This window comes from Perna viridis, chromosome 1, assembly GCF_037379345.1.
Source record: "Perna viridis isolate PV_CMFRI_1.1 ecotype Kerala chromosome 1, ASM3737934v1, whole genome shotgun sequence".
NCBI lineage: Eukaryota > Metazoa > Mollusca > Bivalvia > Mytilida > Mytilidae > Perna > Perna viridis.
Window position 1 is genome coordinate 16,801,843 of NC_142445.1, and position 20,431 is coordinate 16,822,273.

The following is a 20,431-nucleotide window of genomic DNA, read 5'->3' on the forward strand; positions in this document are numbered from 1 at the left end:
AGCGATGAAGATGAAATGAATGAAATGATATTGAAATGAAAAATGGGATGGGACACAATAAAACAGTCAGTCATTAAAAGTTTAGATATCTAAACAAAAAAAAAAATAAAACAATATTAAGTTTCACTTGCAAGACTTGCATGTTTCTTGTCAAATTAAACATTGATAGAGTTAAAGTTTAGTTGTACACACCATTAAGAAACTAAATGGTTATATGCACTACAAAAAAATCAATGTTCATTTCTTTCAAATGACTTACGTCACTTGTTTTAAAGAAAATGAAACTTATTCCTTGGTCCAATAAGGCCACACAAAGGATAATCTTAATTCTATTGTTAAAAGAAACGACAGTTTACTTGAAATCAATAATGACAAATATTGTAAGTTTTATTTTTTACACTTTCAATTTTCTAAGCAATTATTGTAATTGTGGTTTTAGTAATTGTCTTGGCTGGATAATGTACTTTACATTATACAATATTGATATTAATTTTGGAAGTTTTAGGTGTGTTTTTATGTAAGTTATTCTGTAAGTGCAAAATAAATTATATGCATTTTCCCAGCTTCACCTGCTTCAATGGCTATGTTTTGCATAGTGTATCAAACGTCAAAAACAAACCTGGTATACAGTGAATTTATTTGTAAAGTAATTTTGGCAAAAATATGCTGTATAGCAAAACAGTCCTGGTCCCACTTAGCATGGTGTGTCCACTGATTCAGTGTATATACAACATGTTCAGGTCTTGCTTAATGCCATGTTTTCCCTTCAGCTAAATCAGTGACAAACATGTATTTGTACTTTCACAATTGGTACTAAGGCTAAAATTAACCTTCAATGAGTAATGTTTTAAATGAAATCAAAATGCAATGGAAGATTCATAATTATGTTAACATATTTTAAATTAATCTATTTTGAATAGGGTTGATTACAACTAAGATTAAAATTTGAGGCATTAAATGCCCTGTTCAGTAGTGAAATGTTTGCTTTATTTAGTTATAAAACTGTTGAAGCACTATAATCTCATCAGCTATGACGGTTAATAATGAAACAAATTTAGATATATAAATTTGCTGATTCCTTAGACAATTAATGACCAAGGGAAAGGAAGCTTTAAATGTTACATTACTTTTTTTTTAGAATATCCTACATGTAAACAGCAGCCAAGTTTACTTTTTATAAGTCCTGGATCTACAAATGTATGTACATGCCCTGTTTTTAGGGGTTTAAACCTACTTTCAAAAATGGTGGATGTAGGTCTTGGACTTTTCTAAGTTTTAAAATCAATGGTCTACTTGAGGAAAATCAAGTCCTCAATAGAGTATCAATGAAAAAGGCTGATGGTCCAAGACCTATGCTAAGTAAATAAAATTTTTATCAGAACTTTTTTTAATGAATATATATTAAAGTCCATGATGTACACTACAACTGCCACATTAAACTGATCTTGTCTTTCTAGAGAATCATGGGAGATGAGGTACATATATCTGCTTTTGTGGCATGAGTTTTCATAAATGTTCTATGTTATAAACGTCTTTCACTCATAAAAGTATATAGTATAAATGGTTAAAAATAAAACAGCAAGCTGTTGCATGGAGTGAGAACAATGTTATGTTGTCTTATGTGTATATTACATGTATTTGTAAATCTCCATGCTGGAAGTGTATTTTGATCTTTTAAGTTATGTTCAGGTTAAGTTCTGGCATGTTTCATTCTGCATGGCGTGTTGCACTGCATACCAACAATTATGACGTAAATACACATATGCTCATATGTTACAATCATCATCTTTGTGTACCAGAACATTCACAAACATTACAAATTTATCATAAAAAATACATGTACACAAACAAACATGTAAGTACACGTAAAAGTAATTACATATAATACTGGTATAAGAGTAATAGGACTGAGTGAATAACCAAAATATGATCACAAGTGCCAAAGAACACCTAGTTTTAACAAATGTGCGGAACTTGTTTCTTGCGCGTTCTTGGCATGAGTGATCATATTTTGATTATTCATGATAACCAATTGATTATCCTATTTATTATATAGATTTCCTCCATTATTCGTTGCTCATTTCAAAATAAATTTCAAAATTTGAGAACGGCGGATTGATATCAAAGTTGTGACGTTTTGGTGGGAGAAAGTCAGAGAGTGAAATTACCAAATTTATTTCACAGTGTGAATTAGGAAATTTATTACACTAGGAACACTCGATAAAACACTGCTATCTATATAATAAGATGTTTTCTCCCATTGTCAGAGTTATCCCTTTTTGTTGGAGGTAACCTAATTTTACATGTATGATAGACTTATTTGAAAACATCTTCATTTCTCTACTCAGTTTGAGTTTTCCTTAGATTTTGCTCATAGGTTTTTAAAATCTCATAACATAGAAGGGTCTTCAGGCTTTTAAACTTTAGCCGAAATATTTTTTATCCTTTTGCCTACAAAGTTTTGTAGGGGATAGAGTAATCATATGATATGGCATCCTGTCATTTTGTCCTTCTATCCATTTGTCATTCTGTAGCCCTTTTATATTAGTAATCTACAAAAACATCAACATATGTTTCTAGCTGACAAACTTAAGACATATTTAGAAATATTGAGACCCTGTTGTTTTCTAGTTGGAAGGTCAATAGCATTTTTAAATGTCTTTTCAATGAGTTATGAAACACTGATTTCTGCTGATGGGGGATTTATTTCTACCAAACTGCAGAATGTTGTTATTTATGTGTATTGTATTAAAATCATTTGTAATACAACAGGGAACTGTTAATTACATGTGGAATGGAGATGAATGCAATATATCAATAAGAGCATAGACTTATTAAGCTTAAAAATTACTACACAGCTGCAAGAATGTACTTGAAGCTTGAAGACAATGCTCTTGAATAATACTGCAACTTGTTCTTTTTACTGACTCATTAAAATATTTGTCTTAAATTTGTGTATTTATTTTTAACTTTTGTAGAAAATGGTAAAGGATATATTTTGGTATATCTGTAATGTAACAATCTTAGTTGTAGTCTAGTGTTTACATGCAAGCAAATAGATGATCTAAAGTCCAAATGTATTGGTCAAGTTGAAGTATATTTAGTCAAAGTTGAAAAAAAAACAAGACACTAGATTGAAAGAATTGAATAAATTTTATTTATATACATGTTTATACATGTACCTTTTAACAAATAGTCAATATACATTGCACTAATATTTGTCATTTTTTGTTCTTGTCAATATTAGATCTCAAATACATGTACATTTTTGTAATTGCAAAGTGAGTATACATGTATAATTAATGAAAAAAAAAAAAAGTTCTATGTCACATAACAAAATTGTTTTATGTTCTGAGAATGACTATATTTTTTATTCATCTTCAACTTCAAATAATTATTCAATTTTACAAATTCTTCAACACTTTTTACATTTTGGTTTTCCTGTCTTTCTAAAATGATGGTATCCAATTTTGAAATTGTACATTTCTATTGCTTGCATGACTCGAATATGGCAATATATTTATCATTAGGTGTTTAAAAAGAAGCAAGTTTTTTATAAGGACTTTAAATCATGCTATTTGAAATGGCTGTAGAACTAGAAAATTCTTGTCTGTACCATTTTAACAATTGAATATTCTCTGCAACTTTGCTTACTTAAAGGCTTAAATGATCACAAAATGCATTTTCTCTGTTGTCTGGTGACTCTCTCATTTTATACCTATTTTAAAAAGCAGAGTCTGTGGTGTCTGATGTTTTACCATTAATTCACTTTCAATTTTTTTCAGAATTCTAAATAATGTACTCAGATTTATACTGTTATTTAGATTTTATAATTAAAACATACATTCACGCTGATAAGGAGTTATTGAACTTGCTGTATCCTACAGAAATAGACAAACATAGTACACTGTGTTTGAATAATTTCTTACTGGTAAAATATAAATGAACTTAGCAAATATTGGGAAAATAAAAGGTATAAAGATTGTAATTTATTTAATTTTATTTTGCCTTTTATGACCTGAGTGTATCCTTGTTCATTTGTGATCTGGTACCTTGCCTTTAGTATTGTATTTATCCTATTATAGTTTTACATATTGAAATAGATATGTTCAGCTAGAAGTTTATGCTTTAGTTGTACCAATAAATGGAAAGTCAGTGTATAGATACATCTGGGCCCGGTTGTTTGGGAAGTCTGTGTATAAATACATCTGGGCTTGGTTGTTTAAAAATTTATTCTCTGGACAAAAGTTATCCATTGGATAAGTGATTTTGATCGATTATCTAAGAAGGTACACCTAGGGTAAGGGACATGACTCTTACAAATCATGATAACATTTGGATTCAGCGTTTTACATCAACCTCATGTAAGAGTAATCAAGGGAACCAAGGTTATTGCGGTAATCAAAAGAATGCAATCCAGGGACAAAGACCAGACATGTAAAACAGACATACACAACAAAGAACATAAAGTAACTAAAATCATACATACAAAGTAACAAAAGCAAATGAACAACTCGGACTCCACTAAAAACTGGGAGCATGGACCAGGTGCACCGGTAGGGTAAGCATCCTCTGCTTTTCTGGAAACACCTGCCGAGTTGCTCATAAAAAGTCAAGTCCGCGGTAGACAGACGAGGAAAGGAAAACTATGGCCCGTTGAATAAATCAGTTTTCGTGGTGCAGATGGATACACCATAACAATCCATGAGTTCATGATGACGATCATAAAACTTCTGTAGTGATGACTTCAATCTTGTAACAACATAACCTTGTTCCAGAAGCCTATTTGTTAGAGTTCTAGCGCGATACAAAAAGTCTGCATAGTTTCAGCAAGCTCTGGCATAACATATGAATTGTGATATGAACACTCCATATGCAGGTGCTGAAGGGATGTTGCCACAGATGAAAGGAAAGTTGACAATTCTGAATGAAAAGTCATCACGTTTGTCGTAAAGTCAATAGTTTTCCTTTACCATCGATTTCTAAGTGTAGGTCAAGATATGAAGCTGACCTTACAGTGTCTTTAGTATCCTTTATCTAGCGTCAAAGTAACTTGGACTGATTTCATTCTGTTTTCAAATGAAAGCTTAATAGGCTTTGGTGAAATTGAATAGGATACAAACATATCACTGATTTCAAGAGTTATGTCCTTTACCATAGGTCTACCTCCTTAAGTCTCTGTTAGTTCTGTCTAGATATCATTTATTATATACCAAGTATGTATGAGTGTTTCAGATTCCATTTTCAAGGTATTGAGTTCTTTCTTAACTAATACATGTACATTTAATAAATCAAAATACATTCACAATGAGGTAGCCTTTCCTTGTCTTCCCAGAATGGACAAAGCATTTATAAGTTGTATTTTATATTTAATTAATTCAGGTGCATGTGTGCATATAAGTCCAATGGCCATAAAAAAAATAGATTCTTTGTTTTGGAAAATGAGTACATTCTCTAAGTCTAAGACATGTTACTGTGGTAAGGATTTTACATTTTTGAAACCTATTAGTTCTAACAAATTACATGTAATACAAACATAGGCTGACAACTTCATACCACTGTGAAGATATAGGCCAGTAGTTAATCCTATCTTATTTGTGACCTTGAAAATATACAATATAAGTCATGATATATCTTTTACAAAAATCTGTCTGATTTTTGTCTATCTAATTGGACATTGTAATTAGTTAATTATTCGGAAATTGACCCTAACTTAATCAAGTCCTTCACCTTGTTGATAGTCACACCCTTTTACAGGAGTAATAATTGGAACATTGGAGAGATCCACTGAGTTAAAAATATTGATATGGATTTGAATTACAGCACATACAACGATGATGTTTTGGGGATGAAGTTGTGTTTACCTGATCAATTGCCTTAGGTAGTTATATAACTGAGATTGAGATGAAGTTTTTATATCATTCCATATATGTGGGTGAAAGTTAAAATCTCCTTCATCATACAGTTAACTATGTAGTTAGTTAGGTAATTATTATTTGAACTTGAACCCCTGAACATCATCATTGCATCAGTCGAATTAAGATTAAACCTTGTGTTCCGGCAAACATTAAAAATCAGAGAGGCTAATTAGACTGATCATTGTATGCACTATAACATCTCTACATTATGGAAACACATCTTCCAGATAATTGGTTGTTGCCTTTTTACCACTGGCTGGACACTTATTTTTATTATATGCTTACTAGAAACCTGAGTTATCAATTAGATTGGGGTTGGTTGACCAAATGGGTGTTCAAAGTATAATTTAATCAGATTTGCAAGATTTGCTGAAATTGGTGGTTTTCTTAAATGTACTCTGGCTTCATCCATTCCCTTTTATTGGTAGCTGTTGTAAAAGCTAGTTGTTACACTGAAAGCAAATAAAAAGGTATAATATGCACTAATTTACAACCAAAGTCAATTTTTTCTTCATTATTTGTCCCTTTATATTGTCAAAAGAATATTCTTTTTGACTGAAGTAGACCAAGGATGATCTTTGCTTCTGTACTTGATGAACTGATTTCAATCATTTCAATCATTCTTCTTCTACCTGTTTTAATTCAGAATAACTGTAATAAATAAATCAGTAATTTAAAAGAAATACAAGCATTAATTCTTCAGTCAGTTATCGGAATACTTTAAATCAATTTTATCTTGCTTGTAAATCAGAATTAAATATTCTGATGTCTTTCTCAAGATATCCAACTTCTGACACCTTTATTGATGGAATCTAGCCCTCAGCCAGATTAAGTGCCCAATAATTCTGTGTATTTGAAAATAGACAAGGTATCATATTATTTACTATTACAAGATCCTTAAATATAATATCTGGTTTCCCTTTTCAACAAAAAACCTTGATGATTTTGTCTGGCTTGCCTAACCCCACAGATGCTGCTGATTTTGCCTGGCTTACCTCCCCACTGACCCTGGTGATTGTCTTGCTTCCCTCCCCACAGACTCTGGCGATTATGCCTGGCTACCATCCCCCAACAGATCCTGGTGATTGTGTCTTGCTACCATTCCCCAATAGACCTTGGTGATTGTGTCTGGCATCCCTACCCCAAGAGACCCTGGTAATTGTGTTTGGCTATCATCCCTGCACAGACCATGATGATTATGTCTGGCTTCTTTCCTCACAGACCCTGGTGATTGTGTCTAGTTTACCTCCCCACAGACTCAGGTGATTGTGTCTGGCTTCCCTCCTCACAAACCACCTTGAATTTAACTACAGACCCTGGTGATTGTTTCTGGCTTACCTCCCCCCACAGATTTTGGTGGTTGTGTATGGTTTACCGCCCCTATAGACCCTGGTGGTTGAGTATGGCTTACCTTCCCACATATCCCTCCTTTTCAAACCACCTTAGTGAATGCATCAGGTTTGCCTTTCCTAACAGACCCTGGTGATTTTGTCTGGCTTCTCACATTACTGACCCTGGTGATTTTATCTGGCCTGCCTTCTCACAGTCCCTTGTGGTTTTCTCTGGCATCCTATCCCACAGACCCTGGTGATGTAGCTTACTTTTTTGGAAGGCCTGGTGACTATGTAAAGCCTGAACTGGTAACTATGGTAACATGCTGCATGCCAAGAAGTTTTATTAGTAGTTTTCTTTGATTGTTTGAGGAGTATCAATATTTGTGGGTTTTGTAAACCATGAAATTTGATTCCCAATGAAAAAGGAAATTCCCCATTCGATTGTATGATAGACTTGTCAAATCCACAAGTTATTGAATCTTTGAACGGATCATTTTTCCCTAAACCAAGAAAATTAGTACCAACAAATAAAAGTACTTTCACAGTAATCTATATATGTTCATGATGGCTACAAGGAACATACTGACTTGATACATGTGCAGAACTGATTCCTGTCACAAGTTAAATATATTTTAAGCATTATTGTTATCATACCTCCTTCAAAGTTGGAGGTAAATATGATCATTCTGTCTCTCCATCTGTCCCCTTTTCTCTTCATTTGTCTATTCCCAATTCTATAATCTGCAACTCCTCTGAAATTGCTGAATGCATTATGATGAAACTTCACAAATTCTTCATTACATGATGCCATTGTGTACCTCCCATTGTTTTTTTTTTTTCATGTTTTTTCTTTTCATTTGATTGGCTTTTTGGGTTTTCTAATGCAAAACATGTGCTTAGTTATTGGCTGACTTGGAGTGGGGAGGGGAGTGGGGCATCTTCTTATGCACATACACAACTCCTGTAAAACCACTAAATGGAATGATGCCATTGTGTACCTCCTATTTTGTCCTAAATTCCGTTTTCTTTTAAATATAGTTAAATAATGTTGATTTAAGTTTGGTGCTTGTATAAGTGTAATGAAATACATAGTGATCAGAAACTGTCCCACCAAACTTATTCTCTGTCATATTCTGCCTTAAAACTTCAATATAGTCCTTTGTAGCAGCCTTTATTATAAGACAAGATTATGATTTTTTAATTTTTTTTTTTAAAATGCAAGATCATGGTCAAAATTCTTTTAGATAAAGAGGGATATTGTTTAATCAGATAAAAGTGGATTATATAAAAAGCTTGATAAAGAATTCTATTTAAAAAATTACAGAATGTGATCCAATTGATACAACCTTGTCCTAAATTAAAAATTACTTGTACCATTTAAAAATAAAGGGGCTTTATAAAAGTTTAAAATGGCTCAAAAATTATTTTTTGCTCTTTTTGATGGATTATAATGTAATTTAATATTGACAGTTAAATTGGACTATTATATAGAAACATGGTTGAATGATGAAGCATTCTGGTTGTACCATATCATGGTGGTATTAAGCAAGTGTTTTTGACAGATAGGACTTACTGTTTTAATTAAGATGTACTTTTTAAACTCAGGCTTTATTTTAGTAACGGATCAAGGATAGGCTTTTGAGAGTGATCTCTATTGCTGGTGGGAGGTTTTAGAATGTGAAATTAGATAGGTTTAAAAGTTTACATAATGTCCCTGTCATAACTTCTAGAACTAGACTGTTTTAGTAACCATAACATTTTATGGTTTGTGGAATTAGGAGAAAACTGATAATAATAGTCCATGAATTAAAACACTTTCACATTTTCAGTTAATACTTAGTGAAATGATGAATTTACTAGTCTAATGAATGTGTGATTTTTTTGCCTGTTAAAAGCATGAGATTGGTTCCCTATTGTATTAGTTTAAACATATTTTATTCAGAAAAATGGTGAAGTGCAAATATTATAGTACATAACAACAAAACATGAGAATCTGGAAATAAGCATTGTCATTTTTACATCACCTGAAAAACTTTGCCCAATGTTAATGATATGAAAGCAACTTAAAAGAGCAACTTTAACATGTGGCAGCCTTGGAGAGTCACATGTAACCTTTGGAGAGTCCCGTGTAACCTTTGGAGAGTCACATGTAACCTTTGGAGAGTCACATGTAACCCTTGGAGAGTCACATGTAACCTTTGGAGAGTCACATGTAACCCTTGGAGAGTCACATGTTACCTTTGGAGAGTCACATGTAACCTTTTCATGTGTGTACGTGAGAACAAGCATGAATGATTTCTTGTTGTAAATGTTTTACTTAAGTTCTAATTAGGCAGTCATATTAATTTTTTTCCCAAGAGACAAAAACAATGGAAAATCAGTCAGCTGATCCATGTAGCTGATCCAGTAGCTATCTATTATGGACAAAGTTCTTTTCTACTCATCCTAATTGTGATTGTAAACCAGTAATATGTAATGAAGGCACTGATAATTAAAACTTGAATCATTTTATTTACCAGTATTTGTATTCACCTTTAATTAGTGTCCATTAAAGATGATATATTGATTACTTTTGTCACATAAAATGCAATGAATAGTTGGGTCTTTAATTTCCCTATGTCACCAGTGCTACTTAGAACATTTCTACCCAGATCTTATTCTTTTTCCTATAGCTCACATGCATATTGAATTAATCCCTGGCAACCTCTTTTCCAGCTTTTAGTACCTAACTCCCAGCTCGTGCCCTCTAAGGTGTATCCAATCCTACCATGCCACCTAGCAGTCCCTTCTTTCCCATTATATTTCCGTAATAGCTCCACTGCTTCTTTTCCCTATTCCCAGTGGTAGGTGTATTCAGTCCTAAACCTAACAAACCCAAAATCCTAACCTCCCTATTCTCTTTATTGAATCTCCAGTCTCTATAACTCTTACTTTAACATTCCTCATCTCAGGGCCTCTTTACTTATATCTACCTCTTCTATTTTTGAAGTGATTTATAATAGGATGTTTATAATGGGTGTAGGCATAGGCATTCTTTTCTAATGAAGCAAAATGTCATACAGTTATGACAATTTCTGTTTGTTACTTCTCAAATCTTGAAGACTTTGTGATGTGCTGAAACAATATAATTAATCCAGGCGCGTAGCTGAGGCCAAATTGAAGTGTAAGCAAAATTACGGCTGTAAATTGAGAATCGATTGCATTTACTCTTGCTATTTTGTCTTTATGTACTGAAATAGGAGTTTAAATTTGCATGAACAAACAAAACTACTCATTTGAACTAAAAATTTCTAAATGTTAGTTTACGAGTACATATACTAATCATCCTTAAGCCTTTTGTACCAGTGAGGTACATATGCCATTCACAACTTTTCTCCATTTAGATCTATTCGGTGGAGGTCTGACCATATCTTGCCATTTTTATCCCTCTGCTTTCATTTCAGATTGGAGGTTTCTTCTTCATGTGTTTAAAGGCCTTACAACTTTTCCTTTTCCCTTTGGGTTCATCTGCAGTGATTGCCTGGTGTTGGAATGTTGCTGGCTTTCATAGCTATATCCTATCCAGCGCCATTTTCACTTTTTCAATTCAAACTCAACAGGATGTTTTTTGTCTTCTCCCATAGATCATCAATGGTGATTTACTTGGGCCATCTGATCTTCAGTACTTAGTATTTGTCTTAGGCAGTTGTTGAAGAAGACTTGCATTTTATAGTTTTTCAGTCATATGATTGGATGGTCGTAACATTTGCTGTTGATATATCACAATAATTTTTTGAATTTGCAATACTATTTAGAAGTCAACATGCTGCAGTCATATTATGCTGTGCCCAGCAGAGCTCTCTATTGAATTTACAATACTTTTGAAGGGTATCAGAAATCTAACTGACATATTGTACAATTATTTTACAACATCTTTTAAGTTGCTTTTTCCCACTGTCTATGCTAGTTACAGTTTCATGTTGCAGTTCTATAGCTAGTTTTTTCTCTTATTAATACACCTGAAAAAAATTCTAAAACAAAATGAAATAAATGTTTAATGCTATTTTTTGTGTGCAATACTTCTCCAACATTTAGTCTTTTCTTTCCTGTAAATATTCATAAGAAGACAAAATGTATGTTTCTCCAAATATTTTGTTTCCAAGGTTTCAGCCTTTGAATTGTAAATTTGATAACTGTTATTTCAAATGTGTGCAAGACTTTTGAAAGACAAGTTTTGTTTAACTTTGTAAAGACTTTGTTTAGTAGCAAATTTTGGGCTAAATGGCTATGATTTTTTTTCTCAGTAATGAGTGATACTGTTTACACACAAACTTGACTCTATTTTTAGAACCAAGAAGACATTGTATTTGAAACATTTTACCACAGAAGTGGACGAGAGTTCCAATGTATGTACCTAAATGGAATGAGATTTTACTTGGATGACTGGGGATCAAAGGTAAGGATAACATTCAAGACAGGTAAGGTAATCATTTTTAATTGTTTAGAAATAAATTTTTCTTCGAAATTATGTAAAAATATTGCATATTAGAATAATTATTAATGCAGTATTTTATGAGAGAAAAAAAAATTCCAAATTTCCAGGATACACTTTTGTCCTAACTGCAGAGTAGTCTTTGTGTATGCCCTTTTCTTCACTGAGGAAAATAGTTTTATTTCTGAAAGTAAATATCATGCATGTTCAAAACTACTATACATTTGAGTCTATGTGTTGAAATATTGCAACATAATTGAAGAAATCCACAGTCAAATCATAATTTCTGAATTTTCAAAATTGTATGTGTATCTTTATACTCTTTTTCTAATAACGTTGTTCTCTCTTTAGCAATGGGCAATTCTATCGTGTTTTCAGTTTCATTGAATTGTAGGGATTCAAAATTTTGAAAATTATATTTCAACTAATTGTTTGTAAGAATCAGGTAAAATGAGACAAATCAGAAACATGCACGTCAAAACCCCATCTATCTGACAATGTAATTTCACTCAAAGATACTTTCTCTATTTGAAAAGACCATAATTTGATCTCTGCATCACTGCCTTTGATCAGAAATTTTTCAATAGAATGTTAGAAAAATTAGGTTTTAGTCAGAGTTTCTGCCCTTGAAATGTTCATTTTCAGTGCATTTCAGTGAAATTGTAACTCAATGCATCAGCATGATATGGAAAATATCATCTTTTTTCCTTGATTCTGATGCTGCAAATAGTCTAATTACACTACCAAAATGGTGGGTTTCATATCATGTTTCATCCACTGCCTGATTCTTACATAGACTGACACTTAAAGATGCTAATTATCAAAGGAACTGTTTAGCTTGCAAAAAACAAAGCTGACTATTGATGAGATTAATTAATGAAAAGTAAGGATGCCGAGTTCATATTTTTGTAGTAGTTCTTGCATTCAGTATTTTTTGTCAATAAAATTGATATTTAGTCTTGACTTGTTTAAATAAACAAAAAATCAGTTTTGATAAAATGTCAACTTCTCTTTATGATTCCTTTCCTTTTTGCATTTTACAAACAACCTTGTCTAATGTTCAGATTTATGAGTTAACCTGTATTACGTTTATGAATGGACATAAGGAGTCCAATTGTATTTAGCTTATCTAGGTCATGGTTAAAAGAAATGTAAATAAGGCTAAAGTTTAAGAAATATAAAGTAAACAAATATGAACAGTAATTAAATTGGCTATACTGTACTGTAAGACCAAGTCAATCTAGATTGTTTGTCACTTCTCCTAATTTTTTTGTTCAGTGTCATATCAATGTCAGTTTGTAATTCTATAACAATATTGATGTCTCTACCCTGTAAGACTAGAAGTGACAGGGATTATCTGTAGTATCTCAGTTGTTACACTTCAATCTTTGTTCAAGGCCTTGAAGAAAATATGTTTCTTTTTTAGATTTGAAAGCTTTCTTTAATCAAAACAAAGTATTGTTAGTTTTGCAACATCATATGTTCATATCAATTTCAAACATTTTAAATCAAAATTCTGTAATTTTTTCAAAAATTTAATGACTTTTTCTTGTAAACATTTTTTTGTTCATACTTGACACCATTTGTTGAACCAAATTAACTATTACAAGGAATCTTCTGAAAGGAAAAGTTCTCTAGAGAAATAATTTTGACCTGCCAGCACCATTAGATCTCCATAGGATTTATTTAGATGGATGGATTGTTTACATAGTGCATTATTCACCTTTACCAAGTTTTTTTTATAATTTTGGCATGTTATTTATTCATTTTCAATCAACAGCTGTCTTACTTACCTAAAATATAGTTTCTAGAATTAGGTCTTGTCATCTTTAATTCATTGACAATAGAGCCAATTCTTTTTTTCAGTACTGAATATTTTAATTTTATCCATGCTCAAAAGTAAGGAGTATACTGTTAGTGTACTGTGTTCACTCCAGAATTTTATAATAGAGCATCATGGGCAACTTTGAAAACATGAAGGGACTGTTTTGTTAATTAAAAGATTGGTAAAAAAAAAAGTCCAATGGAAACTATCATTAGTGTGCTCAGTTAATTTGAACAGAATTATAAAGATACGAAATACATTTGACATTCAGTTTTCTCTGCCATTTTTTTAGGCTAAGGCATTGAAACATATTTGTTAGAGAGGATATTCTATCTTCGGTTAGATAGTAAAACTTTTAAATGGGTTCTGTGGCCTGGAATGTAGGAATCTGTTGCCATGTTTTAAAACCATTAAATAATTGAACTCATCAAGGTAGAGGCTTATTTGTATAACAGCAGAAATTAATTCTTTATACATGATATGAATTTTTGTATTAAAATTGTGTTGTTATTTATTCTCAATGATTGTTTGTAGTAAGAAATTGTATATTGTGGGGAAGGACAAAGCCCCGAATGATTTAGTCACATTCAAGTTTACATATTGTATAATAATAAAGCAGGAGTTACTGTGGTCCACTGACTTACCATATAAATATTATGCCTTTGTTGCCAGTTGTTTGTTCATCCAGTTGTCTGTCTGTCCTGTCTGTCTGATAAGTTGGTGAACACAGGTCTCTTTAGACCACTGGCCCAATTTCAAATTTTTTTTAGAAACTTTGCAATCATGGTCGAGTGACTTTGATGTTGTTATTGAATATACTATATAATTTACTTTACTGAACCTACATTTTTTGCAGGAGAAGACTTGATTTTATTGTAAAGGCATGGGGTACTTAGTCTAACATAAAAGGAAAGTAGAACATCCGTTTGTTTTGGATGTAAATTTTTTGTACAGTTTTAGGTCATGTTATTTTATTTTCTGCTAATATCTTTAGTTGTTATAATGTTTCTAAACAAATACATTTAGATGTTGTTTATAATTTATCATAAAATCTTTGGTTTAAAATAAAAACTACCAATACATTTGACTTTTCAATTACCAACATGACACAGGTTTATGGCTTTTCTACCTTGAAATAAAACACCTGAGTACTCATAAAACTAAATTGATCTAATATTAAACTTTCCTTTAAATAAAATAATACAATAAAATCTGGTACCCTTTTACCTTTAAAAATGTACTAAAACAATGACAAAGTCTTCAATAGAAATGTTCATTTTTAATAAGATTAAGATATTTTTATTGATTGACTACAAGGTCTAATTTTTAACTTGCAAATTTTGATTATTTTGTTTTTGTTAGCATGTTGCCTGTCAACCTAACAAGAAAATGTCAGAGCCTACCACGACTCATTGATTAATGAATTGCTTTATAAGATCAATATATATCTACAGGTTTGTCAGACCAAAGTTCCGTTAATGCTCTTAAATATGTCTTTGGTCAACATGAAAGTGTGATAACTTTAAAGATAGTTATTTTTAAATGGAATGTTTAGGTTTGCTTTTAAACATTAATGATAAGTGATGAATGTCATTTTCAAGACTTAAAAGGCTCAAGCAAATTACCTTTAATTGTTTGGGTCATGACATAAACTAGAACAACAAAAGACCTTTAATACCTTAATTACAAGTAGTAAACTGTTGATTTATCATTGTAAATTACACTGAAATTATAAAATCTTTGTAAGCTTACTACCTCCTTTGAATTAAACTTGTAATTGTAATGACAAAGAGTAACTTCGTTTGCTGGAAAGGTGGTGAGTTGGATCAGAAACAAAAATTCCAAATGGACAGAAGACCATTATAAATGAAGATATAGTTGTATCTATGGATTTTTGACATGCATTTTTCAAATTTAGTAAAACTTTTCCTGGTTACTACAGAAGTATGTAGTTAACGTAAATACATGTCCCATGTTTTTAAAATGGCTTATATGGACACAAGGGTACATTGAGATACATGAAGGCCAATGACTATCTTTAATGTTTGAAATGAAAGATATTCCAACTATAGGATTTTGCCATAACTCATCACATTCAGAGTCCAAGAAGAGAAAAAATATTTCCCAACAGTTTTCTATTTTAACACTTTTAAATCTTTGATGACATTTAACATTCTGCCTTAACCCATTTATTTAAACTATTAACTTTTCACTTCTTTCTTCAAAATTGTAATTGAAAACAGTCTTGAAATGTTCTTTTCTATCAGTAGTTCAACGAAAGTTTAAAACCATTTTATTTAATTCAGGACTTCATACCTTTCACATTGAGCTGTATAGAATAAAGTTACAGCATGCTTATAATGGCACTTAATTAAAGTGAAATGATGCTTATAAGATACTTATGAGATCGTGATATTTTATATTGGCTGACTGACAGAAATTATGATAAAACATTGCGGTTGTTTACCCCTGGCACGTATAGTCATGAACGTTTTGCATAAATTATAATAAACTGTGAAATAACTTATTTCAACTTGTAAAATCGAACTAGATGTGGGAAAGTACAAACTAAGTTGGTTTTTCCAAAAAAAAGGGATGATGGAAATTTGACAGATTAAAAGCACAAAAGGCATTCTCCTTTTATACTGATTATTTAAATTTGGCAGTAAAATTCATCAAAGAATTATAACTGTGAATTATTTTTTTTTTTATAATTAGCAGGACATGTACTTGTAATGTAGTTTACCAGAAAATGTACCTATACTGTAATTTGCTAGAGCAAATATTCTGTCAGTGCCATATGAATTAACTTCAGTGGTTGTTTCAAATTCTTAATTTTTCTTGGACCAGTTTCCTTTCTCATTTTCTTTTTTTTCATGGTTTTTCTCAACTTCAGAAAGGGACTAATTTTACCAGACATACACGTATACATGTTTGGATTTTGTGATATTACATGTATTTCTTGAAACAGCCATTCCAATAATTTTGTCATCCCATCAAATGATGAAGTACTTTCCCAGAATTATCTACAATACATGTATGAGTACAATACATGTATGTCCAGACTCATACATGTCTCTAGTCATTCTCTTATATTAGCTTTCTATAAATGTGCATTAAAACATATTTTACTAATTTTCATCAATCATACCTGATGCTCATTTTCTGAAAATAAGCCTGTAATTATATATAATTACTTCTAGTTGGAGCAGTTCTACCGAAAAGGATAGGTACAGAAAATGAATGATCTAATCACTTGGCGTAATTATTATGTTTTATGCTCAGAAGCCCTATTACAATTAACATATAGAAATTGTTATAGAATCTTGCAATGACATTTTTAGATTCTGAATAATCAATAAAGATGAACAGAAAACTCAAGCTGTGTTGGAATAAAATCAATTCTTACAAGAATATTTCATTTTGTTCTGTTTTTAGTGTTGTATTGAGCTATAAAAGATAAGGTTAATTTGACTGCCTTATAATAGATATTTATGTTAGATATGAAATAAAGTACTTATATTAAGGTATATGAGGATCAAAAGTTTAAAACTGTATAAAGGTCAATATTTTGGTTTTTTAAAACTAATTAGGTCATATGTTTTAAAGAAGGACATGCTTTTGGAGACTGTCCATTTTTGGTGATTAAATTTTCGTTTATTTATAATTGTCTCGTGGCATTTTTAATGTTATGTAAAAACCTTAGAAGTACCGGAACTTTTACTTTTTCTTGGAAGTATAAAGATTTTTACATTTCAAAAAGTAGTTATATAAAAAGAAAAAAAAATTATTTGACAACATTATTACATGTAGTATGATAAGGCATAGACTATTTTCTTTTAGAGGAGGTGCTGGGGATTTTAGAATTTTGTTTTTGCGCAAACACGAAAATAATTAATTTTTTTTTCAGCAGCAGCCTAAGCCAAATTTTTTTTTAATCCACATTGCTAAGTAATAGGGGAAATATTGAATCATAATTTTAGTATCCTTTAACCTGTTGTAGGCTGTGTTACCTACAAAATACTTTAAAAGCACTTATGTACTTGTGTATGTAGATTCTTATCAAATTATGTCCCATGCCATACTGAATGAGAAATTTACTGTGTTAATCTTGCTGTGTATGTTTGTTTTTCTGTTGCTAATTTTTGTACGGTTTGAAGAATTTCTTCAAGTGTTTGAGCAGTGTCTTAGGATTCCCACTTTCTGTCAACTTTGGCAAGTGAAATTTTGCCAACGGATGATTTCATTTTGGCATGTGGCCGTAAAATGAATTAGAGTTTGTTAAGTTTGGAGAGCAGACATTGATACCAAAACTTTCAAAAAAAACACTGATGGGTCCTGATATGTATGTCATCATGGGATGAGATGAAATGAATCTTAAGTCATTAGTTGGTCCTACAGCTTTTAAATTCCTTAGAATAGACTACAGATCTGTTGGATTTATTTTATTTCAAGAAAATTCCCCTTGAAAATTGAGGAATTTTTAAGTACATTTCATCTTACTTAGAATGTTTACTGTCACAAAATCATTTCATGTTCCTGTAAATAATTTTAAGCTTTGATTTCACCTAATTGCAGGAATGGCAGCCATTTCCAAAAAGATGGTACCAAGAGGGTCTGCTTATAACTAATACTGTAGTCAAAGATTCTGAAAATGTAAGTTTAATCTACATGTATACTATTATTGTTCATGCTAAAATTATATGAGATTTCTTTCCAGATTTATTCTTCCATGAATAATCCACTTAATACCTTATGTGAAGTTGGAAATATCATTCCAAGACTGCCGGCCCATGATATTTAGAAAACAAACAAAAAATTGTGACCACTGTTTAATTGTGATTACAACAGTTAAAACTATTTTTATACATGTTGAATAATTCTAATAAACCCACCAGCCATGTGTCAGAGAGAAGTGGTGGTGAAAATTAACTTTGACAAAGTTTTCCTGAAAAAACTACATAAAACTTAAGAAAATACTTACACGAAGTATGTCTATCTCCATTAAAATCAAAACTGGGAAAGAAGAAAGTTGTAGTACCAAGATAGGGTTTGGATCATGATGATCTGACTATTTATAGGATCAAAGAAACAGAGAGGCTGCTGCTGGTGCTGCCGGCGGTTCTAGTGGAGGTCAAGGAGGAGGGTCAAGGACAAGAGGGGAACAACAGTCAAGAGGAGGTGGAGGAGGGGATGACAGAGAGGGGGTTATTAAACATCCGAAGAAGGGCAAAATTCCAACATACATATTTCAGGTACTTGAATTATTTGTAAGATTTTATATGGAAAGTAGCTTTTAAACAAATTTCCAAATGTTGTTTTCAGAATTTGTTAAAATTAGACAACTTACTCAGTCTCCATCTTCAATAAACCAACATTATGCCACAGTACCTATGAGACTTAAACACGAAGTGTAAAGGCAAAATTTCTTTTTGAAGTTGGTATACTAACTTTTATTGCACATTTATTATCATTTTTTTACTGCATCTGCTTGAAAATTAAATGAATTACATTTTATTTTGCTTTATATAACAGAGGAAACACAACATCCATTGTTTTTATGACCATAACAATGGCCAGTGGATGAGGATGCCAATAGGATATGAGTTACACCATGAAATGGTTGCTAAATTGGTAGACCAAGTTGACGAAGCTCTTCCTCACTGGAATGACCGACATGACATCTTAGCAATGTTACGGCAGTGTAATTATGATGCTGATGAGTGTATTAACACTTATCTTCATCTTGATGGTGATGGTAGGTACAATAAACATAATGTCTTGCATATGGTGCTTTGTACAGTGACTCAAATTAAAATTATCAGAATGAGCAATTTTTAAAGTTATTCAGAATTTCAATTGGCCATCATCTAATATTCTTGGTAAAAACAGTCAGATTTACATTGTGAACATTTTCAAGCGAAATGTAATAAATGTCACAGTTTTATTGAACTTAACTGTAAGTTTCTGTAAGAATCAGGCAAAATGGGAAAAATAAGAGACATGCATGTCAAAAACTCACCATTCTAACAATATAATTTTACTCAAGAATGTTTTCTGTAATTGAAAAGACTATTATTTGATCCCTGCATTGCAGGATTTGCTCAGAACTTTTTCAATAGAAATTCAGGTTTTTGACAGTGTTGTTTGTCTTTGAAATGTTCATTTTCAGTGCATTTCAAGGAAATTGTAATTCAATTTACCAAAGTAATATGGAAAATCCTGTCTTTTTTCCTTGATTCTGATGGTGTAAATAGTCAAGTTTAACTTTCAAAATGGTGGGATTTTTCATACCATGTTTCATCCACTGCCTAATTCTTACAGAGGCTGACACTTAATCATGAACATTGATAGGAATGCTATTTTGAGTATAGTTTTATGGAGATGTCTTTGACTTGCACTTTACTGAAAGTTGGTTTGAAATATTGGAATTCAAATTGCATTAGAAATAAAAGAAGCAAATGAGAGCCAGTCATTAACTTAATTCCTTTAATCATAATTGTATGAACATAGTTTTGGGTAAATATTTTTGAAGTAAAAAGATTTTTTAATGTTCTATGTCACTGTTTTTTCAGAATGGCTTAAGGCTCCAAAGACAAGTAAAGAAGCCAAGGACCAGAATAATAAAGAAGAGAGATTAAATGAATTAGAACAAACAGTTAAACAATTGGTATGTTTTCTTAAAATATTAAAATTCAATATAATATAAGAGATCTTACATTTTGTATCAATATTTGTAGCATTTGTGTTGTGGGAGTTAGATAGAACTACCAAAATCATGAAAAATGATGCCTTATTAATAATAGTTTGCTCATTGTATTATTGTTAAACAATTTCTATAAAAATATATCCTTTTCATTGGGTACAGCAAGTTGTATTAATG

The 20,431-nt window shown here is 31.5% G+C and overlaps 1 protein-coding gene across 2 annotated transcripts in view; it reads left to right on the forward strand.

Moving 5' to 3' along the window:
• Positions 1-20,431, forward strand: part of LOC148627505 (uncharacterized) — a 39,663-nt gene that overhangs the window by 3,570 nt on the left and 15,662 nt on the right. Inside the window, exons 3-8 of one of the 2 annotated variants that reach the window (XM_088574114.1) lie at positions 1,458-1,475; positions 11,580-11,687; positions 18,127-18,204; positions 18,630-18,803; positions 19,084-19,306; positions 20,124-20,218. In XM_088574114.1, the coding sequence (XP_088430240.1) occupies positions 1,458-1,475; positions 11,580-11,687; positions 18,127-18,204; positions 18,630-18,803; positions 19,084-19,306; positions 20,124-20,218 (696 nt within the window). The remainder of the gene's footprint in view (positions 1-1,457; positions 1,476-11,579; positions 11,688-18,126; positions 18,205-18,629; positions 18,804-19,083; positions 19,307-20,123; positions 20,219-20,431) is intronic. The other variant, XM_088574117.1, reaches the window with a different exon arrangement.